Below are 23,779 nucleotides of genomic sequence, written 5' to 3'. Positions count from 1 at the left end.
ACCTGCGCTCCTTGTGCGCGCCGCACTTCGTAGCTCCGGGTAGTGGCAAGCCGGGTGAAGGCTTGAGCATGAGGGCGAGAGGAAGTCGAGGCTCAGGTGCATCAGAAAGGCTCCCTTAGCTCGGCGTGAGCTCTAGCTATCCTGGAGGGGGATCGTGGTGGGGAAAACCCTGCACCGCGCATTTCCAAGTCACCGGTGGCCGCGCTCCGAGCCCCCGCCAACCCCAGGGCGGATACCACCGCGATCCCCAGTGCTACCGAGCAGCCGGCGGCTACCAGGACCGCGTGGCTGTCGCGCACCGCGCCCAGGCAAAAGGTAAAACGCCGCCGGGCCTGCCCACAGCCTAGCAGAGGCGGCGCGGCCCCGAAGCGCCTTCGGTTCTAAGGAGCCTCACTTCTGGGAAAGGACAGGGAACTGTCAATCAACGAGGGAGGGAGCGCACCGGCGCCGGGTGATGTCAGCGGATCAGCTGCTCCATAACAAAGAGGGGGTATCACAGGAGAAAGTTGCAGCGGCGGCTGCACCCCGGAGCCTCGGGGACCGGGGACGAAGGGAGGAGGGACGGCGGCTGCGGCAGCGGCGGCAGGCCGAGGAATTGAAAGGACTGTAGGGGGAGGCAGCGCGAGCCGCCCCGACTGCTCCTCCTCTTCCTCCCCCTCCTCCTCCTCCAAACTCGCAGGGCTTAGCCCCGGCGCTCGCTCAGCCGCCGCGAGCACCCGGAGGGACGGGAACCGGCCGCACGGCCCGGTGCTGGGCAGGGTCGCAGCCGCCATGGATAGCGACGACGAGATGGTGGAGGAAGCCGTGGAAGGTACGACCGGCATTTCTCCAGGACCTGGGGGGGTGGGGGAAGCGCCTGGGGCCGCGAGCGCCAAAAGAGTGGCGGTCTGCGACGCGCGCCGGGCCGGGCCGCGCCGGTGGTCACCGCGGTCCCCAAGCCGGGTGGCCGGTCGCTCGGCTCGGGCGGGGGCTGCACTGCCACCGCCCCGCCGCCGGGAGCGCGCGGGGCGCGGCGGGGCACAGGCGGGGAATGGGGCCCCCCGCGGAGTCCGAGGCCCTGGGAAGGCTCGGCCCCGGCATCCCGACCGGCTACAGTAGCATCCTCCCTGGGAGTTGCGAAGCTGCCCCAGCTCTTTGGCCTCGGTCCTTGTAGGGGATGGAGGAGGGGGAGGGCGCCGGAGGGCAGTCCCTTGAGGCCGGCGATCTCCGCGGAGCAGCCGCGTTTCAGCCACCTCGACTTCCCCTCTCCGACCGCCTGCCCTTTCCTGGCTGAGTTGCTGCGTCCCGTGGCCACCAGGGCCGTGTCTAGGTGGGTCTCCCATCGCGACGCACCGGGCTGCACACCAGGCACATGGCAGCTCCGGCCGCTCCGGGGGGGGGGGGGGGGGGATGAAATCATTGCTAGGTAGTGCATACTACCGCTCCCCACCGGGCTCGAACGCTCGGCGTCCCGGAGGCGGCCAGCCCGGGTCTGCGTTGCCCCCGGGCGAACTCAGCCACCCGCTCCCTCCCCCTCCCTGCTTCCGAGCAGGGTGCGGGCGCTCAAGCCGGGAACCGAATTGCTGGGTGACACAACTTTCTGAATTCCGAGCTGTTGGCTTCGGGTGATATCACCGCTTGGGTGTCAGGTTTCTCCGCCCCTTCTCGAGCACCCCTCCCCCGAATTTTGTCGCCATCAATGTTTTGCTGAGTTTCTCCGCCTCTTTTTTTAGCCCCCAACTTCTAAAAGACGCGGTGGGGACGTTATACAACCTCGTTGTTTGTGTCGTGAGAGGTTATGATTTTGTAACAATGAACACGTAAAACACTCTTTAGCGTGTTTATTATTTATTTTATCCTATCCCAGATAATGTGCCTGTGATGTTTTGCAAGATTGAGTGGTGGTGTTCTGGGATTTGTTAAACGGAGCATCTCAGTAAATAATTTTAAAGTCGCTGGTTGAATCTGGTTTTGATCTAATTTGTATAAACAGGTTCTGACAAACGATAAAGAAAAATAAAGTGGAGGAGCTTCACAATGCATATGGATATGCATTTGTTAGTGCTACATTGGGAGACGTCCCATTTTGATGTGCTCATAAACATAACTGCTTTTACAGGCTGCTGGAGGATTAGGGTGAGATGAAGTGGAATCATTTTTTGTTTGAATTCTTGGAAAGGCATCCATTCTAATTTAAGTTATAAAACTTATTTCTTCATTTAGTTTTAAAAAACAATTTTAAAGTGCATGGTTTTCCTTGTAACTTTAGAAGAAACTAGAAATGTTATGAATTCACAAAGCTTATATTTCTCTAAGTAAACTCAAAGTTGAGATTTAGTGAGGCCCAGCGGACTCAACCCTAGGAAGCCTTCTTTAACTTTCAAGTTACTGACTTGGTGTACCTTTCTGTTACAATAGGAAAAAAGTTCTTAGCAGATTGCTAGTGTTGCTTTGATTGCTCCCTTTTTTTTTTCCAGAGCTGAGGACCGAACCCAGGGCCTTGAGCTTACTAGGCAAGCACTCTACCAGTGAGCTAAATCCCCAACCCATCCTCCCTTTTTAAAAATAGTATATTTTTAGGTTTTTAAAAACTTATTTATTTTTATTCCATGTGCAATGGTGTTTTGCCTGCATGTATGTCTGTGTGAGGATGTCAGATCCCCTGGAACTGGAGTTACAGACAGTTGTGAGCTGCCATGTGGGTCCTGGGAATTGAACTCAGGTCCTCTGGGAGAGCAATCAGTGCTCTTAACTACTGAGCCATCTCTCCAGGCCCTCCTCTTTTTTTTATTATTTTTGTTGTTGTTTTATTTTGTTTTTACTTAAAATTAAAACAAAACATTCATCACAGATAGTGCCCCAGACTAAGTCACCTTCCCCTGTGTTGCTGTTTAGAAAATGTGCCCTGATATTTATGATCCTAGCATTGGCATATGAACAAAAACCTGGCCTGGCAGCACACATGCTTGCATGTGGAGGTGGAGACAGGAGGCAAGAGATCAGGAGTTCAAGGTCATCCTTAGCTGCATAGCAAATTCAAAGCCAGCCTGAACTACGTGAGACCCTGTCTCAAAATAATAATTTTAAAAGTATGTTTCAAAAAAAGGATGTTTCCATGTTGGTTGTGAGCTATTCCAGTGGATTCAAATTTCTTTACATAAACAGGGAGGCTTGTTGGATAGGCTGAGCAGACAGTGTTACTATAAGTCAGGAGTTCATTTGAGCAAGAAAGGCACCATTAATAATTATGCTACCACAGCAGGCTCAAACCCTGGCAGTCTTGGGTAGTCAGTCAATTTTACCTAAAAGTAAAGAAGTAGAATAACTTTCTTGTTTTGCTTCTTGTGGCTTTATTTTATTTTGAAACGGAAGATCTCTGTAGCCCATGCTGGCTTCAAACTTTGAGCATTCCTCTACCTGAGTGCTGGGATTACAGATGTGAGCAGCTGGATGTTTAAAAGAACAATAACAAAATTTTATTTATTGATTTTGATGTGTGTGTTAGGCAAGCAATATGCCACTGAGCTACATACCCCAGCCCAAAAGTAACTTTTAAGATTTTAAAGTCCTTAGGAAAGCCAGGAATTGTGGGGCATATGTGTAATCCCAGGTGCTTGGAGGGCTGAGGCAGAGCATCACTTAAGGCTGGGATACTAGCAGAGATAGACTAACAGAGCCTGGACCAATAGTTACGTTCTATCTTTTAAAAAAAGAAAGAAAGGGGGAAAAAGGTAGAGAAGAGGGTTGGTGCTTAACAGGCATTTCATTTGTTTTTGCAGGGGACCTGGATTCGGTTCCCAGCACCCACATGGCAACCCACAACCATCAGTAACTCCAGTTCTGTGCACAGTACCACTCACACATATAAAATAAAATAAAAGTCAGAAAAGAAAAGAAAAAAGCCTCGTCTCAGGCTCAGGTTTGCAGGGTGCCTGGAGCAAGTGTGTGCTTGCAGGAAACTGCATCCTTGGGCCTTGGCACTTGGCACTGCTCTTTGCTTAAAATCTAATACACATCTCTGAACCGGTATAAATGGCTGTGATCACTTCCTAAATAGAAACTAGTCTGGGTTCAACACCAGCTACTCAACTCTGCACGCACACTGTCTTCTTGCTGGCTTCCTTGTCACGGCTATTATTATCATCATCTCTGTAATTGTTTAGCTCTCATTGTGTGCAGAGCCTGTGCTAAGTGCTTCTCAGACATTATCCATCCGTCTTAGGAGGTGGATACTATATTATCCTCATTTCACAGAGAAACTTAGAGAAGAGGTTCAGAATACCTGTCAAAGAAGGGAGATAGGCTAGACTTGAGAAATCGATTCCTTTGTCAACTGCCCTACTGGTGTTTGTTTTTTTGTTTTTTGGGTTTTTTTGTTTTTTGTTTTTTGTTTTGTTTTGTTTTTAAGACAGGATTTCTCTGTGTAGGTTTGGTGCCTGTCGTGGGTCTTGCTCTGTAGACCAAGCTAGCCTTAAACTCACAGAGATCTGCCTGGCTCTGCCTCCTGAATGCTGGGATTAAAGGCGTGTGCCACCCGCCACCCAGCACCCTACTATTATTTCTAATGCCTGTTGACTTACATTTATTCCTTCTTTCCTTCATTTCTTTCTTTCCTAACAATGTCCCCCTCTGTATTTTATAGCCCAGGCTAGCCTAAAGTCATTATATAGCACAGGCTGGCCTGGAACTCACTCTGTAGTCCAGTCCACCTGCCTCAGCTTCCTAAATGCAGAATGATGACATGAACTACCATACTCAGCTGTATCTTCTTATCTTTTAAAAGTATTTCCCCCTTTAAAAAAATTTTTTTTGCTTAGATTCATTTATTTTATGTATATGAATGTTTTGCTTGTGATTTGAATTGAACCCCAGGTCTCTGCAAGAACACACACACACACACACACACACACACACACACACACGCGCGCGCGCGCGCACACACACACACACGCACACACTCACACACACTCACACACACACACTTCCTGGCAGCCTAGAGAAGTAGACAGGATAAGACTTCCCGGAAGAGGAGGCAGGCTTGAACCGGAGTCTAAAGGTGAGAGGAATTGATTGGCCCGTCCAGAAGATACTCTTTCACTCTAGCTGAAACGTGGGGCTGAAAAGAAGAAATGGCACCCAAGGGGGAGATGGGAACAGGACGCTGGGTCACAGGCTGAGGGCGTCGGCTGGATGAAGGGACGGAGGCTATGGAGCGAAGTGTAACAGGGTTAGAGCTCTGCTTGATTGCCCGATGTGGTCTGCAGTTGGAGGGCTGAGGCCATTGCCTGGAGGCTCTTGTGGTGTCAGATGTGTAGTTATGAGGGCAGAAAGAAAAAAAGAACAGCCTGGAGATGCCTAGACACACTGAGGGAAAGCATCAGAGTCCTCAGAGCAAGGACCAAGGTGAAAACGAGTAGCTCTGTGTTCTATTGCCCCAACAGTCTCAAAACAGTAAAGCTTCTTTTTATTAACAACCCCAACCATGAACGGTCCGATCCTGTCTGTGTCTTACATGCATCTCTGTTGTGTGCCTGGGACAGTGTGCTGAGTCCTGACTGTACCCATTCCCGTAGTGGGCCACACATGAAAACTGCGACCCTCACCAGCTGACGGTCGAGCTCCTGAACCTTTCACTGCCCCTGGGAATACATCACGAGGAAGGCACGCTCCTTGCATTAATAAGCTTGTCTTTTCTTAAATGATCTTTGTGGGGGGAGGGGAGGAGCAGTGCTTTGTCAGCACAACTAGCAGTATGTACACATAGATCAGGGTCTCTTGTTCCGAGGGAAACAGAAACACAGCATTGTCAGATCTCTGAGTAAGTGGGAGATGGTCAGGGGCCCATCTCCCATCCACAGCCAGTACTGTAACAGACTAAGCTTATCGAGTTAAGAAGAAAAAACAAAACCTCTGCTCAGAGGTAACTTCAGGGGGAAATTTTTAACATTCTATTCATTTGGTAGATAAAAATATTTAGAACAAAATTGGGGGGAAAATTAGGCAGGTTACTTTTCCTTGGCTACCATTCAGTCTGTCTGTGGACAGATCCTGGGTGGCTTGCTTGCTGGGACTGTGTGATTAGCACAAAGCGGTCATTCCAGTGAACTTGGCCTGTTGTGTGGGCCTGGTGCCCGCCTTCTGTGTAGTGGGAACTGGCCTGGAAGGGGGTTGGCTGACTCGGCGCATTCTATAGGCTTCAGCGAGGACTAGAGTTTCCACACTGAGTTAGGCAACACGGGCAAAGGATAGGCGTTCCCAACCAGGGTCTGATTGGGAATCTTGGCAATTTTCCGCAGCCTGTCCACCAAATCTCCTGCTGTAAGCAGCCTGGGCGCTGCGAGTGGTCTTATTCATTCGTTTGTTTGTTTTTAAAGATAATTTTTGAAGTTGAAAAGTTATATGAGAAGATACAAAATCACAGTACACCCTTTGGCTCACTAGTGCACAGTCATTAACATGGTCATAAAACTTGAAACACTGATTTTTTAAAAATATATAGTTCCTTTTCATCATACTTGGTACTGGGTTCTGTAAGAGTATTTTCATACAAGTATGTGGTGTATGTGGAATATATTGTCCCATACTCCCCTGCCTTCCCCTTGGTCTCTTCTGTCCCCCTAAACAGTTTCACTTTCTTTTTAAATTACTCCTATTATTTACGTGTATACTGGTGCCCCGGAAAGGCAGGAGGGGGGGGGTCCCCTGGAGCCGGAGTTGCAGGCATTGTGAGCAGCCCAATGTGGCGTTGGAATCGGGTCCTCGGGATAGAGCAGAAAGCCCTGTACCTGCCATGGGGTGTCTCCAGCGCTTAGAGCTACCTACCTACCTCCTTCTGCCATCAGAAAGGAGAAAGAGGGCCCAGTCTGTTGGCCTTTCTCTAGACAAAAAGGGATTGGTGGGTTTGAGGCAGCGGCTTTTCATTTAGAGTGATCAGCATTCTCTTGCAGGTCACATGGTAATGTGTAGTTCATCTGTTGGGAGATTTAAAAGAGGTAACAAGAAAGCACTTAGCTTAGCCCCCCCACTGCCCCAAAAAGTAGCTTCACTGTTTTCTTCTCTGGATGGTAACCTCCTCTCCGGCAGGCTGGCTGCTCAGGTTGTGAGACCACATAACCTTGTTGTCCCAGCAGCATTTGAATAAGAATTGTGCCAAGATCCCTCCCAGCACGGACAGTCAAAGGCAACAGGATTGGAACAACCTAATCTCTTCCCTAGCCTTTTCTGCTTTGCAAGTCTTTTTGTTGTTATTGTTTTGACTGGGGCTGTTTGTTCTGTTCCGTTCTGTTCTGTTGTGTTTTGTGTTAGAGACAGAACGTTGTGCAGCCCAGGCTGGCCTCAAACTTGCTGTGTGCTGAGACCGCCTGTGAACTCTTGATCCCCAGCAGGAAGAGAGCAAGCTTTTACTACCATGCCCAGCCTTTGGCTTTGCTGATGTTCGGGGTAGCTGCTTAGCAGTTTTACAATGCCCAGGAAACAATAAGAATGGGAGTTTCGGATATTCTCTCTAGTTTCTAATTCTTTCCATTGCCTGCACCTAGGGATGCAAAAGTCAAGATGGGAATCCTGCTGAGGTCTGACAGCTTTGAGAACTTGCATACGCAGCTAGACTAGCAGAGAATGGCCACCCGTCCACAGATCTTCTTCTAAGTGCACAAGGTCACCTGAGAAGTGGCTGCCATTCAGCAATCCTCTAGGAAAGAGTGAAGGGGCTCCTTCTCCACGGGCCTGTTGCAGAAGGGGTCCAAATGGAACAGGGCTGAGATTTTGGCATCCTCTCACCCAGAGTCAGAACTGACCTCTGGCTGCTTTCAGTTACACAACGCCTTTCATTTTTCTTTAATATCTGAGTTCAGTGCAGAGGACGGCACACCTTCAGCATTGATTCAGAACTAGGACGAGGGAGGAAGGGAAGGAGGAAGGATCACGCTGTCTTCTCTCCCCTTGGTGTTCATGTTTACCATAATGTTTCTCTTGATCAGAAGTGGAAAAACAATTTTATTAACAACCACTGTTTAAAGTCTGAAGTGTGTGGACCTTTTCCCCCATGTGAGAGTATCTCCAACCCATCAGTAATTACTCTCCTGAGAGACTAACCTAATTATTCTGATATCTCTCCCTCTATCAAAAGTAGGACACTAAATTCATAGGAATGTTAATGGCCACATTTAATTGATTTCAATGTTTCATAAGAGGAAGCTTTTAGCTCTATATTGAGTATTTTTTTTATTAAAAGAGAAAAAAGTAAATTTGATCTGTCTCCATAAAAGAATGTCATCAGTAGATAGTTAGAAAAGAGGTGTCCAAATTATTTCGAATGACTCAAGGGTCAGAATTACATCATGTAATGATGTTTTTCTACCAAAAGAAAGCAATTTTGGACTAGTTACCTGCTGACCATTGATTCCTTGACCCTTGTAGGAAAAGTTTGTGTTTAAAGAAGAGAACTAGGGCTCGAGAGATGGCTCAGAGGTTAAGAGCACTGACTGTTCTTCCAAAGGTCCTGAGTTCAATTCCCAGCACCCACATGGTGGCTCACAACCATCTGTAATGAGATCTGGCACCCTCTTGTGTGTACATAATAAATAAATAAATCTTTTAAAAAAAAGAGAGAGAGAACTAACCTGTCTGTGGTGTGTTCACATAGTCATGTACATCTATCTGTCTGTGGTGTGTTCACATAGCCATGTACAGCTGTCTGGCTGTGGTGTGTTCACATAGCCATGTACAGCTGTCTGGCTGTGGTGTGTTCACATAGCCATGTACAGCTGCATGGCTGTGGTGTGTTCACATAGCCATGTACAGCTGTCTGGCTGTGGTGTGTTCACATAGCCATGTACAGCTGCATGGCTGTGGTGTGTTCACATAGCCATGTACTGTTGGAGAAAAGGCTCATGCTAAGAGTACCACTTGCTCTTGTGGAGGCCCTTAGGTTCCCAGCACTCACATGACGGCTTATCACCTGTAACTGCAGTTCCAGGGGATCCAATGGCCTCTTCCGGCCTCTGAAGGTTCCTACATGTGTATAGTACACATAAACTCAACCAGGCCCACACATGCACATAAGTAAACAAATAAATAGTAGCATGTATTGTTGTACTATGTTCTAGGTTCCGTATAGAGTCAGATAGAGCGATAAAGCATTGTATTTTTTTGTTGTTATTTTATGGTGTAGTAGTCAGTAACAAAAAGAACATTTTATTCTTTTTGACTCCTGCTTTCTTTATGACTTCTGTCTTTTTCTGATTTTTGTCTTCCGGTGTCGGGGATTGTTTGCATTCTCAGGCATGCTATCTGAGTACTCTGTCACTAAGTCCTTCCTTAGCCTGGTAGCCTATCGTCTTAAAATATAAGTTTCAGGAGCTAAAAACATTCACTGTGGTGACCAGGTTTGTGTTTGCATGCCAGCGAACCCTCTGGAAGCCACATGTTTGTAGTTAATGTCCCTGCATTGCACAGTGTTTAATATTTTCACCCATGATCCAGGTTGTCAACCCGAGGGAAAAGACAGTAGAGTTTTCTGCGTTCATTTTCACTCACTGCTGCAAAATCTACTCACCCAGATGAGGGGGGGGACGCTAATGAGGGGTTCCTGCAAAACATGTAGGTGGTAACAAAGCACCCAGAGCCCTAGACACTGACTCCAGATATGATCTTCAGGCTGTGTAGTCGGCAACCAGGAAGCACCAGGAGGTCAAAGGTGAGTGTAAGGACTGTTCCTGGGGTCCAAGATCACTATTTCAGTAGCAATGTGGGCATGTTCATCTCCACTTAAACATAAGCCCTCTGACACAGGGAGTATGAAAGGCTACCTTAGACACTCAAAGCTGAAATGATTTTTCTAAAGTAGAGCACTTAGCGTTAGCTTAAGTTTAAGCTTAGAAGGACTCTCGGTAACAGAGAATTAACTATTCTTGCAGTTTTAGACACGTGACTCTCTCCTTTGTTATCTGAATGTAAATAAAATGGTGTGTCCAGACTCCACTAGTGCTCAATACCATCCTCTAGGATGACATGTAAAATCATATTGCATGCTTGCAACATGTAAGAGCTGAGGAGTAGTGGATGTGACAATAAGACTTTATAACTCGGTGCCATCTGAGCCACATTTCAGTTGAAGGTGAGAAGCTGGGACCTTCATTCCAAACTTAAGTACTATGGGGAAGTGGTAACCAGTTCTGCAGATGGTCCTACTGATAATAAGTCCAAGTCCCAGAGAAAAGACAAGCTGGTACAAACTCCATGTCCTCAAATGTGCCCGGGCCTTTTTGTGTGTGTGGACCAGTCAGTTCATGAAGTTCTGCATGCGTAGTCCTTTCAAGACACAGAAGCCGGGGCTGGAGCAACGGATGCCTCAGCAGTTAACAGTCCTTGCTGCTCTTGCCAATGACTTGAGTTCAGCTCCCAACACCCATGCTGAGCAGCTGAACCACCATCTGTAAGTCCAGATGCAGGGGAATCTAATGCCCTCTTCTGGCCTCCGTGCAAAGAATGGGCACTTTTGGCAGTTCTGAGCTGACGGCGGTTGCATCATGTGGCTGGTGTTAAGGTGTGGCCTGTGTCCCTCTTTCCCCAGGGCACCTGGATGATGATGGATTACCACATGGATTCTGTACCGTCACCTACTCCTCCACAGACAGATTTGAGGGCAACTTCGTGCATGGAGAAAAGAATGGACGCGGGAAGTTCTTCTTCTTTGACGGCAGGTAGCCCTGGCTCGCTGGTCTGTTTTGTTTAGGGTTGGGGAAGGTGGGGTGGGGGGTGTCTCCAACTATTTCAAAAGAAGGAATGATACAAATGCAAGAATTCAATTAAAAGTTTGTATACACCTCCTGCAAAAGGTGAGAGAGTAACCCCAACATGTGTGCAAGGCTCTGGTGACCAGAAATGGTGGTGGTGGTGGCTGTGCAAGAGCCAGCCTAAGGTGTGCTGAGCCTGGCATGTGTCTGTCCAGTGATGTTCTGCCAAGCCAGATTCAGGGGGCCCCATCTTGCACAGATTCATTTGAAATACAGTTCAAGGGTTCGGTCCTCAGCTCAAAAAAAAAAAAAAAAAAAGAAAGAAAGAAAGAAAGAAATACAGTTCAAAAACTGTGACATAGCTCAATGACATCACACAAGCCAGAACAAGAGCTGACACCCAAGGTTGTCCTCCAGCCTCCACATGTACCATGGTCCACACTCACACACAGCCATGTGCACAGGCACACACATCATACATACACACATACTCATACATTGTATACACACACACACACACACACAAATACAATACCCACTGGTCCCCACAGGTCTTTCTTTTTCAAGGTGTCGGTATCGGTGCCTTCTCTTTCAGAATCCCTCTGTCCGGAAAGTAATTCTCCTACTCCATTTCCATGACAATTTAACCCAAGCTCTTTAAGTAGAAACTGTTAATTTTTATTTTATGCCCAGATTATTTTTGTATTCATTTCACAATGTATGTTTTTGGAAATGTCTTATTTCCCCTCCCCGCCTGAGGAGAGTTTCCTTGAGTGCAGGATTCGTCTGTGACATCTACTGTGCTTTCCGACGCCTTCCCTTAACTGGCTCCTTTAGGACAATGGTAGTAAAGTCCTGGCCACGTGGATGTGGAGCTGGAAACAAGTTAGAATTTATCCAGATGGCTGCACGTACACACACAGGCACACGCATGAGCATATTCATACTTCAAATTTGGTAGTTAGATAAGGATTGCCAATAACTGACTGACTCTTAGGGAAAATAATCCAGTAAATTGATTGTATTCAGTGGCATTTACCTACTGGCTTTACAGACCTGGTGTAGAAGAGCATTAATGAGCTACACTGAGTTTGGGCTAGACTGAATATTTGAGCCAAGTGTGCCAAAAAACGAACTCCCTGTTAGACACAAGAAACAGAGCCCTTAGTAAGCAGGTAGGGACCAAGACTCCCCACCAGGAGCCACACGGTCTGCAGCCTGACACTGGATGTGTATAGTCCTGAGGACACTGTGGAAATGTTTTTCTGGTACTGAGAATGCTTTGATATCTGCACCTCTGATCGTCACCTCTAATCTGGATGTTTAGTACAGTTTAACTGTTCTCAGTTTCACCAAAATGTGTAAACCTAGAGCCAGAACTTGTCACTAGCCTAGGACTGGAAGAAGAAAAAGAAAAGTCAAACAAACCCAGAAGCCTCTACTTTCAGGCTGTGGAATGGTGATATCAGGGAGTCGTGTGGTCTGTAGCCCGAGACAAAAGCGAGTTAACATTATATATATGGTTATTCCTCGGAACTGGGGACTGAACCCAGGGTCTCATGATGCCAGGCAAGTAAGTATTCTACCACTGAGCTTATTCTCCTGCTCTTTCAATGCTGTTTCGAGTCTCCTGGCTGTCCTCAAACCTGCTGTCCTCCTGCCTCATCCCATAGAGTACTGGAAACCAGTGTGTGCCGTAGAACCCAGAGTGTAAATATTGATTGTCAGTGCTTCTCCTGAATATGCCAACTAGTTTCCAAAGTATTTGCTACTGCATGCCTTTATTTTTCTGTACCCAAGTCATTTTCTTTTGTGCGTGTATATATGTATGTGTGTGTGTATATGTGTACATGTGTCATATGTGTATGTATGGTACGTGTGTGTGGTGCACACATGTGGAGAATTAAAAGCTCCATTATTGTTCCTCACTGCCATGAATCTTGATTTTATGGAATTTTTTATTGCACTAACTTATTTATTGGGAGGGGCTAGACATGCCAGTGTGTGAAGGACAGAGGACAACTTGCAGGAGTTGGTTCTCTGCATGTGGGTGCTAGAGATGAAGTTTGGTCATCAGGCTTGGTGGCAAGTACTTTACCCGCTGAGCTATCTGGAAGGCCACATCTTGGTGTGTTTTGTGTTTGTTGGTTTTGAGACAGGATCTCTCCCTGGCTTGAAACTCACCAAGCAGGCTAGATAGAGATTCCAAATCCACACCAACACATTGGCTTTGTTTTTTAAGTGGGTTCTAAGGGACCAATGCATATATATCCTCATGTTGCAAGGCAAGCGGTTTGCCGACTGAGTTATCACCCTGCCTCCCAAAGTCATTGACTTCCTGTACTGATGTGTCCTTTCTTCCTTCCTTCCTTCCTTCCTTTTTTTGAGACAGGATCTCATATAGCCCAAGCTGGCCTTGCACTCACTATATAGCTGAGCATGATCTTGACTCCTGATCCTCCTGCTTCTACCTCCCAGTGCTGAGATTACAGGTGTGAAACACTGACTAAGTTTACTTTTAGAGGCAACCCTTTTTATTACATCTGCACTCCATTCTGAGCAGAAGTGAGGAATAGTGATGAATCTGTTTCCTTTTTCCCATGCTTTCTTTGTTTTCTTTAAGGTCACTTCTTTTTTTGTTTATCTTTTTCTTTCTTTCTTTCTTTCTTTCTTTCTTTCTTTCTTTCTTTTTTGTTGTTGTTGTTGTTCTTGTTGTTTTGTTTTCAGACAGGGTTTCTCTGTGTAGCTGGAGCCTGTCCTAGAACTCACTCTGTAACCCAGGCTGGCCTCGAACTCACAGAGATCCACCTGCCTCTGCTTCCTGAGTGCTGGGATTAAAGGCGTGCGCCACCACTGCCCGGCTAAGGTCACTTCTTAAAATTGTTTGTTTGTTTGTTTGGTGGTTTGTTTGTTTGGTTGGTTGGTGTTTTGTTTTGTTTTGTTTTCTGAGGCAGGGTTTCTCTGTGTAACAGCCCTGCTGTCCTAGAACTAGCTCTGTAGACCAGACTGACTTTGAACTCACAGAGATCCACCTGCCCCTGCTTCCTGAGTGCTGGGATTAAAGGCATGCACCCGCACAGGCTAGCTTCTTTTCTCTAGGTGTTTTAGCACTTGCTAGGAGCCCAGGAAGTTGATGAAGGTGTTCCTGAAGGGTCATCTTCTTTGATAGTGACTTCCCCAGACTCCTATTTTCTCATTTGTAGGATGGGGATAAATGGTTTGAAGGAAAAAAAGCAATCAAGACCTTGGAACGCTTGGCACCCTGGCAAGTGCCGGCGGGAGGGTGGATGGTGCTGGTGACCAGTCCAGAGATTACTCTAATCTTGATTGACTCCAGTGGCCTAGAAGACTACTTGTTAGGAAAAACATCGGTGTCAAATGTCTTAATGTTGCTACAGTTACACACCCATCAACTACTCCAAAAGATGTGGTTTCCCCCACCATCCACCCCCATCAGCAAGCTAGCAGGTCAGCACCAGATACCAACTGGTGTCACACATTCCAAATCCGTTCTGACAATGTCTACCTGGGGCAGTGTTCATCTCTCAGTTCTGGAGGGCTAAGAGCTTCTAGATCAAAAGCTGTTAGATTGGTGTCTGATGAGGACCTGCTTTCTGGCTTGCAGATGTCTGCTTATCTTGCCAGAGAGGCTGGAGAAGGGAGCCAGAGAAAGCAAGCTCCCCAGTGTCTATTTCTAAGGGCAGTAAGTGCACCCAGGAAGACTCTGACTTCGTAACCAACATCTCACCTCCAAGGACAACCCCATTGGGAATTAAGATTTCAATGCACAGATTTTACAGAGGTGTAAACATTCAGTCCATAGCAGTATACTTCTTAGGGCTTTCTTTTAACAAAGAGAACTAAATTTTGCTAATTGCTGTTATTTTAAGCCTTGATGATCGTCAGATTCTCTAGACTCACACATCCTCTGTGAAAGGATAAAAACAAAGGCAAGAGAGACTTTGAAGGTGCCCAGCATATGGCCAGACCGATTACAGAAAGTGTTTTGTTGCCCATCCCACCTCCCGAGGCCAAAGGTGTTGGCTGGAGATGGCTTTCGCCTTCCTCGGTTTGCAGTATTAGATGCCAATACAGCCACATGAAATGATTGCTAGAACAATGTTTTCAACCAAGCCACAATTTAATTTGTTAGAGGTGGGTCTTGAAAGTAGAATCTGATTTATTTGTAGGTTTTTTTCTCAACTCTTATATTGACGAGGACACACTAGCAGCCATCTCCAACCTTTTGTATTGGACACGGCATCATTATCTACAAAAGTTCAGACTTGAAAATCACGATATAATACAGCTACCAAAAGAAAAAAAAAAGATCAACAACAAAAAGAAAATCCTAAGTTTTAAGCAAGCTTGATATTTGGTGTTGACCACGTTCATAGCTGTCCCAGGCCATGTGCAGTCCACAAGCTACAGGTTATGGAACAATGGTTAGGCCCATGAGGTGGAGGACAGAAACTTCTCAGTCCTCAAACCATGAAGAAAAGCCAAGCTTCCTAAATACTTTCTGTATTCAGACACCACAGAGGTGACTTTCAAATGAAAATACAGTAATATTTAAATAAAATAATGCAGGTGCATCAGTTGAGGTGAGCAGCTGCTAAATTTCTCCACTGTTTTAAGCTATATTTCCTAGTTTAACTGTTTTTTGAAACTTAGCACCTCATAAAATAAAAAATGGCTGTATATGTGAGGAGAAAGAAGTGTGGTTAAACTGATGTTTTCATTTCCCCTGAGTTTTCCAGTTGTGTGCTTCCAATGCCATTACCAAAAAGTCAAACAATCCAATGACCATTTTTGTTATTTCTTAATATTATCCTGAGGAGCCTGACAAAGGTAAAAGGTAGCATGGGTTAAGAACATTAAAACCGGGCCTCGAGAGATGGCTCCATGGTTAAGAACACTTGCTGCTTTTTCAGAGGACCCAAGTTCACTTCCCAGCACCCATATTAGATGGCTCACAGCCACCTGTAACCCCAGACCCAAGAGCTCTGACACCTTCTTCTAGCCTCTGCACATACACACCCAAACACACACACACACATACATACATACATAAAAAGAAAAAAAAAAATTAAAACAGAGCAGGAGCCATTAGTGATGACCTATGTCTACAAGTTCCGGCTCTTGGGATGTAGAGGAAGGAGGATCAAGAGTTCACACTCATCCTCAGCTACATAGTGAGTTCCAGGCCAGCCTGAGTGAGTGAGACCTTGTCTGAAAACAGACAACAGCAAAATATAGAACTAAGCATGGTGTTGCAAGACTGTAACCCCAACGCTAAGGAAAGAACAGAAGGTTCCTGAGGTTGAAGCTAGCCTGGGCTACCCAGTGAGACCCTGTGACATGGGGCATGGGGAGAAAGAGGATGCGAGAGAGAATGGAAATGCATGATGTTCACATAAAAATGTCAACTGAATATTCTGGATAAGAATAGTGAAAAGCTATACTTTCTGTAGCTTGGTGACTGTTACAATGAACACATTGCTTTTTATTTTTAACATAAAAGGTATCGATTTCTTCCTTCTCCCATTCAGTTGGGTCATTCATAAATTACTGACAAAAGAGAAGCATCTTTCTTAACCTCCCTAAAAAGGTAGCTTTAAGGGCTCTGGAATTTAGCCGAGCTGTAGAGCACTTGACTGCCCTGCCTTCAGAGACTGCACTGTGTGTGTTAAGTCAGCTGGGCAAAGAGGAAAACCACGGGTTCTCTTGAGAGGGAAGGGAGAATGGGCTCACAGGCAATGAATGACAAGCCATTGGACACGGTCGGGACTGAGATCAAAACTCAGTGGATCTGGGTGTGGAGGCGCGCCTCCCTTAGACCCAGCACTCAGGCAGGTGGATCTCATGAGCTGGAGGCCATCCTGGTCTATATGGTGAGTTTCAGGACAGTCAAGGCTATATTTCCCTGTGTGGAAAAAACCAACAAAAACAGAACTATGACTCTGGTAAAAGCAGTTGTCTGATGCTCTGAGCTCAACAGTGAGAGGAAGAACTGACCCCCAAAGTTGTCTTCTGACCTCGTGTGCCAGCCCTGGCACGCGGGAGCTCACACTCACAAAGAAACGTGCAAGTCTGTGCTGATTTTTTAACTTGTCTGAGACACCTGTGACTTGTAGATTTGGTCATGAATCTATGAGGTTTGTCTGTGGGGACGATACCCAAATACACACAGGAACATTTTGAATGCTGGTGAGAATCTAAAATCAAACAGGTTGCCAGAGCTAGCAAATAAAAACTTAGAACATTTGATTAAACTAAAACTTCAAACAACAACAGCAAAACATACTTTTTATATTTATATCTTCTATCCAATAATTGGGATATGCACCTGCTGAAGTTTATAACCTGTATAAAATTCAGACTTCACTGAGTATCTTGTATCTTTTTTTTGGGGGGGGGGGGCATGTTTCAAAATAGGTTTCTTTGTATATTCCTGGCTGTCCTGGAACTCACTTTGTAGACTGCACAGGTCTCCAACTCATCGAGATGCCTCTGCCCATCTTGTATCTTACCTGATAGTCCCTCCCAGAAATGAAGAGAGATGGCTGGCTCACTTTCCTATACTGCACACATCACCCCATCTGCTGATTAGCAATCCTTCTCCAAGCAGGCTCTCCTTTTTAATTGTGTGAATCTAATGACAGTAGAATCTCATTAATTCGGCTTCACTGAATTTGGAGTTTTGATTATTTATGCAAAAGCTATGTTAAAGTATACTTTATTCCATTCATGAATTTAATAAGCCTATTTGTCATTGATAACACAAACAAACAGGAGAGAACCATTTATCTCCTTGGGAGACCACAAATAGTGTCATTACAATGAAATGAGACGCTGTCACTGTTCAGGCTGTGCATTTCATTTCATAATTACAGATCATTCTCAATCATGAGACAGGATGTCACTCGGCAGAGTCAGGGACAGCCTGCTCAGTCCCGGTGCCTTGCTTTGCACTTCACCTGCCCCGGAACATGATTCGTACTTACCTTACCTAGCCCAGGACAGGATGCATGCTTGTCCTCCTTAACCCAGGACAGTGTATGCTCGTCCCGGCATAAGGTGTGTGTTTATCCTGCCTACCCAGAATGTGTTGTGTGCTTATTGTTTCTGAATATCTAGCATTTATGTTTTAATCTGTAAATTACATTTGTTCATTTTGTGGATCTGTTATGTGGACGGAGGGGTAGGCCTGTGTGTGGAAGTCAGAGTATGATGAGTGTCCAGGGAATCAAATGCAGATCCTTAGGATTGGAGGCAAGTGCCTCTACCCACTGAGCCCTATTAACACTTACATTTAAAATTTTACAAATGGGAGCTGGGTGGTGGTGGCAGGTGGATCTCTGTGAGTTCGAGGCCAGCCTGGTCTACATAGTGAGTTCCAGGAAAGGCACAAAGCTACACAGAGAAACCCTGTCTCAAACCCCATCCCCCAAAATTACAGATGGTTTGAGCCACTCTTCCCTTCATTACAAATGATATTTTTGGTAAACTTACTTCTATTGTGTGAGGATATTAGACAGAAAACATATTTCTGAACTTCCCAAATGTGTCTTCTGAGGACAGCAGTAGGAGAAGGATGGTAAAATGGCCTTGGGTGTGCTGTGAGCTTTCTTCTGGTCCAGCACCATGGTGCTCAGGCTTCATCAGGCTGCTGATGGGGTGAGCAGGGTTGAGCCTGCTGTCTCCCTCCTTTACCCTACCATTCCTTTATGTCCATGGGTGTGCACAGGAGCACATGTGTCTGGTTGAGTGTCATACACATGACTCCATGAACAGCCTATGCCACAGAAGTCCTGCAAGATCAACATGTAACCTAGGTAAAGAGCCAGCTGTAGCACCTGGATTTGTTTGTGCATACTTGTGTTGTTCATATAATGATAAAAATCATCCAATGACACATTTTTCCGAGCCTGTCCCTGTCTTTAAGGGACACATGACTGTATAACAAAAGTCAGTCCTCATCAGTCTTCCAACAGGATCAAAGGGGAGTTTCTTGATTGGATGCCGGTTATCACTGCTACTGTAGAATAAAATATTAGTGACTTGGAAGGAAGATGGCCATTTGCACAAGCTAAACCATGCTTGTGTGACTGAAGAGCCTTGTATGCAAGCCATCCAAGAGGCTTAGAGCCCAGAGAGAAGCACAATGCTCACTGTTGAGTCGAGTTTAACAGCAGAAATGCTAATGCCCCAGTGTAAGCTGGGCATCTGCCTGGCCGTGGAGACATGGGTGGCTGAGACTTGTTCTCAGCTGGACCTGTGGCTTTTTTCTTCTCTTTCCTTTAGCAAAGAAATAAATAAGATTCATAGGAATCAGAAGATTATGGGTTAAGATTTCCTCAAACCCAGGGCCTTGGGCATACTAGGTAAATGCTCTACCAACCAGGCGACATCAACTATTATTATTATTTGCCTCTCTGCACTTTTCCTGGCCATCCATCTATGGGAATTCCAGATGTCCTGGATACATGAAAGGGTGGGAACAGAGCTGGGCATGTGAGTCCTTGGACCGAATCCTTTATTTTAAGATGGCTCAGTGGGTAAAGGTGCTTGCCACCAAGCCTGACAACCTGAGTTTGATCCCTGTGATCCACACAGTGGAAAGAGAGAGCCAACAACCACCAGATATCCTCTACCCACTACCTGTATGCTAGAGAGAGAGAGACAGACAGAGGGACAGACAGAGAGACAGACAGAGAGAAACAGACAGAGAGAGAACTATAGTGCTATGTAATCTTATATTTTTGGTTGTGAGCCTAGCCTTTAACAGCTGAGCCATCTCTCCAGCCCAAGTGCTGTCTAATCTGACTATTCCTCTCTGTTCTCCCTTGCCTTGCAGCACCCTGGAGGGATTTTATGTGGATGATGCCCTGCAGGGCCAGGGTGTTTACACCTATGAGGATGGAGGTGTCCTCCAAGGCACATATGTGGATGGTGAGCTGAATGGACCAGCCCAGGAGTATGACACCGACGGGAGGCTGATCTTCAAGGGCCAGTACAAAGACAACATTCGACATGGAGTGTGTTGGATCCATTACCCAGTAAGCTGGCGCCTGCTTGCTATGAGGGAAAGGAACGTATTTTAAGACAATGTTTTGACTCCCAATGATAAACAGTCAAATGTATTTGCTGCGAAGCCACAGATCAGTCGCTACAGATGAGCGTGTCTGAGGCCCACCTACCTGCTGTTGTTCACTGGGACTAGGCTTTAGATTGCTATTAATTATTCTTCTGAGTCACATTGAGTATTCCTGAGTATTTACTCATCACTGGCACAAACTAGTTTTATTGTGCCCTTTATAAAGTAAAGAATAAATTGCTTTTAATTCCTTTGGCACGAAGAAAGAAGTGGTGGGATATTTCATTGTTGAAATACATGTGAGGGATGGCTGGGTGTGATGATATATGCCTTTAATACCAGAACACAGTGAGATCCAGGAGAGCCAGGACTATGTAGAGAGACCCTGTGTTGAGAGCAGAGAGAGAGAGTCAGAGACAGAGACAGAGAGAGAAGAGAGGAGAAAAAGAAAAAGAAAAAGAAAAAAGAAATACATATAGGAGAGAGACAGGCTCTCACTGTGTAATCTGGCTGGCCTCAGATGCACTCTGTAGACCAGGCTGTCCTCAAACTCATATGAGATCTACCTGCCTCTGCCTCCGAGGGTTAATTAAAGGCATGCACCACCTCACCCAGCTGTTGCTTAATGCTATCTAGTCTCTTATACGTGAGACTGAATCCGTTCTGGAGTCACTACACCACTGCAGCCTGATTTTTACGTTCTCCTCACTATGAAGGTGCGTCATGGGTTGTATCACTTACGTTAAGATGAGTAACTTAACTTGCCTTTAAGTGTTTGGTAACACAGTGCTGGCTTTGAATTGACTACAGCAGATAGACACTGCAAAGTCCATGGTTGGGAATTAATAATTTTTGTTTGCATTTCAAATGCTCCATCTGTTGTTGGTGAATTTTAAAACTATGTTTTGAAAAGTAAACCTTAAGATGTACTTTGTGTACTGTTTTATCATGTGCAGAGCTTAACTGAAAATACCTTTCTGCTTACTCTGAATGAATTAGTAAGAACCGGCTAGGCACAGTGGAGCTTGCCTGGAATCTCCCAGCGTTTGGGAATGGAGGCAAGAGGATTAGGAGTTCAAGGTCAGCCTCAATGACATACAGAGTTTGAGGTCAGCCTGGGCTACATAGTAAAACTGTGTCCCAGAAAAGCAAACTATTACATGTAAAACAAGAAAAGTAATCCCCAGTAAATGTACTTACACGTTGTATTTATTTATGTCTTATTTGTGTGTGAGTATGCATGATTTGTGGCGCTGTGTGTGTCATGCATATATATGGTGGCAATCTGAGGACAATTTCCATTCTCTTTTCCCACCTAGGGCCTGAGCTCAGGTCCCCAGGTTTATACAGCAAGCACCTTTACCCCACCTCCACCCCCTCCACCTCCCTGAGCCATCCCACCAGCTCACATTATTCTTCTTTTTTTAAAAAACAGAATGCACGGCGTTTATACTTTTACCTTATTTCTTTAAGATCTATTTATTTATTTTATGGATATGAGTTCTCTATCTGCATGTACGACTTTATGCCACCGTGTGGTTGCTGGGAATCAAACTCAAGACCTCCAGAAGAGCAGCCAGTGCTCATAACCACTGAGCCATCTCTCCAGCCCCACATTATTATCCTTTAGAAAAATTTTAAGTAGCTAAGAAGATGGCTTATCAGATAAGCACACTTGCAAGGACCTAAGTTCAGTTCCTCAGGAACCAAGTAAAAAGGCTGGCTGGCTTTGTCACTTACGTACTCACAACGCTCTCACTGTGGCTCTCTGGGGCTGGCACACCTCCAAGTTCAGGGAAACCTGCCTCAAGGGAACAAGGCAGAGAGAGAGAGCAGGGCATCCAATGTCATCCAAATACAGTTGGTTTTTACTTATTTTTGAGACAGGATTTTTTTTTCTTTTCTACATACTCCTGACTGTCCTGGAGCTCAATGTGTAGCCCAGGTTGGCCTTGAACTCACAGAGATCCGCCTGCCTCTGCCTCCCTAGTGCTGGGATTAAAGGCACACACACACACACACACACACACACACACACACACACACACACACGACAGTGCCCAACCACATAATTGTGTTTTTTTTTTTTTTTTTAATCAGTTAATCTTGGCACGGATTATGCACCTATGGACTCAGCTACTAGGGGAGCCTGAGACAGAAGGGCTTAAGCCTGGGAATTTGAGGCTGGGGAGATGGCTCATCAGTTAAGAGCTGCTGTTCTATGTGAGGACTGGAGTTTGGACCCCAGCATCCACACTGGGGACTCTAGGGATTCAACAGCTCTCTGTCTCTCTCTCTCTGTCTCTCTCTCTCTGTCTCTTTCTCTCTGTCTCTCTCTCTCTGTCTCTCTCTCTCTCTCTCTCACACACACACACACACACACACACACACACACACACACACACACGACTGTCTAGGTAGAAGCAGACAAGCAGATGGACAGGTGCCAAGGTACCCATAGGTCCAGAAGGCTGGGAGTGGGCTCCCGAGTGGCCAGGCTGAGCTCCACGATGCCTGTGCTGGGGCACTACTGACATTTGAGAGAGACTTGTCAGAAGGATGAGTGGAACCCTGTGTAGGAAGACGATGGGAGATAGACGAAACAGGAATTCCCAGAGACTCCCACTCCCTGTCATTTTACTACTGACTAGGATCAACTGAGGTCCCGTGATGAGATCGAAGGTACACTGAGACCATTTCCTGCGTTCATCTCGCTGAGTGGAGCCAAATTTTGAAACCCATATATACAGTGACATCTTTAGAGAATACTTCATGTGTTCTTTGACAATTTCGTACACATGTATACAACATGTCTTCATCATATGCACCCCCAACTCCGCTCCCCAACCCCACCAGACACCCCCAACATGTCATATTTTTTTTTTTATAATCCCTTGAGTCCAATTAGTACTACTGCAGATACATGGGTTGGGGCCAACCACTGGAGCATGGGCGCTCTATAGGCCGCTATAGTTACATTTTGCTCTCTGGTCTTATCAATAACCAAGAGAAGATTCCACCTTGGGAAGGAAGCACTGGGAAATTAGCAGCTGCTTGAAGTGTGGTATCTGATGACAGTGAGGGGGGTGATTGCACCCCTCTGCTGTCTGGAGTCTGAACCAATAAAGAAATAGGCATCAGTGTCAGGGACTGAATTGCTGGCTTTCATTGTAATAACTTGGGACTGGAGGCGTGGCGTGAACCCAAGCGGCTACAGGCTTCTCAGTCCCTTCTGCTGCGAATGCCCTGGGGGCTTCTCCTGAGGGCCTGGGCCTCCCTGGGATGGACAGAGCAGTGGGTAGGACCCAGGAGAGGGAAAGTGAAAAGTGACACTGGACATCCAAGGCAGCCTTTATCTTGTGAATCCCCGCCCAACAGAGGAATGGGTTGTCAGCAAGCCTTTGACCCGCCTTCTCATCAATCGCAATGACTCCTCCTTCCGACAGGGGGAGCCAGTAAGCGGGAGAAACAAGGCAATGGCCTCTTCCCAATACTCCTTGATGGAGCAGAGGGGCATTATTTGTGAGGTGGCAAGAATGAGGGCAGGAAAAACAGAACCATTCTCTCTATCATACTTATGGGGTCACTCTAAGAACTACGATACAAAAGGTTTGTTGTTGATGCTTTGGGTTTTGAGATGGTCTTAGGTAGCCCAGGATGGCCTCAGATTCTCTGTGTAGCTAAGGATGACCCTGAACCTCTGATTCCCTGCCTCTGCCTCCTGCGTGCTAGGATTACAGGTATCACCACCACACCCAGGTTGTACAGTGCTAAGATTCAAACTCAGGGCCTGGTGCATGTTAGCTGAGCACTCTACCCAGAGATGTCATCTGCAGCCCACTAAGTCCTTTTGTTTTGGTTTGATTTTTAACTTCCAATGCATTTTTTTTTTATTTTAAAAGACTCATAACTCCTTTAGAAAACCAAAGGATTTCTATTTTGTCAGTCCAAAGAAATAAATTCA

The 23,779-nt window shown here is 46.1% G+C and overlaps 1 protein-coding gene across 1 annotated transcript in view; it reads left to right on the top strand.

Moving 5' to 3' along the window:
• The first annotated feature begins 328 nt into the window (after positions 1–328).
• Positions 329–23,779, top strand: part of Setd7 (SET domain containing 7, histone lysine methyltransferase) — a 42,740-nt gene continuing 19,289 nt past the window's right edge. The window contains exons 1-3 of the mRNA XM_036190559.1: positions 329–811; positions 10,553–10,682; positions 19,576–19,777. Coding sequence (XP_036046452.1) covers positions 772–811; positions 10,553–10,682; positions 19,576–19,777 — 372 coding nt within the window. The 5' untranslated portion in view covers positions 329–771. The remainder of the gene's footprint in view (positions 812–10,552; positions 10,683–19,575; positions 19,778–23,779) is intronic.

Source organism: Onychomys torridus, chromosome 6, assembly GCF_903995425.1.
Source record: "Onychomys torridus chromosome 6, mOncTor1.1, whole genome shotgun sequence".
In the NCBI taxonomy this organism is placed as follows: Eukaryota; Metazoa; Chordata; class Mammalia; order Rodentia; family Cricetidae; genus Onychomys; species Onychomys torridus.
Note: the sequence above shows the minus strand (reverse complement) of the source record. Positions and strands in the feature narration are given on the sequence as shown.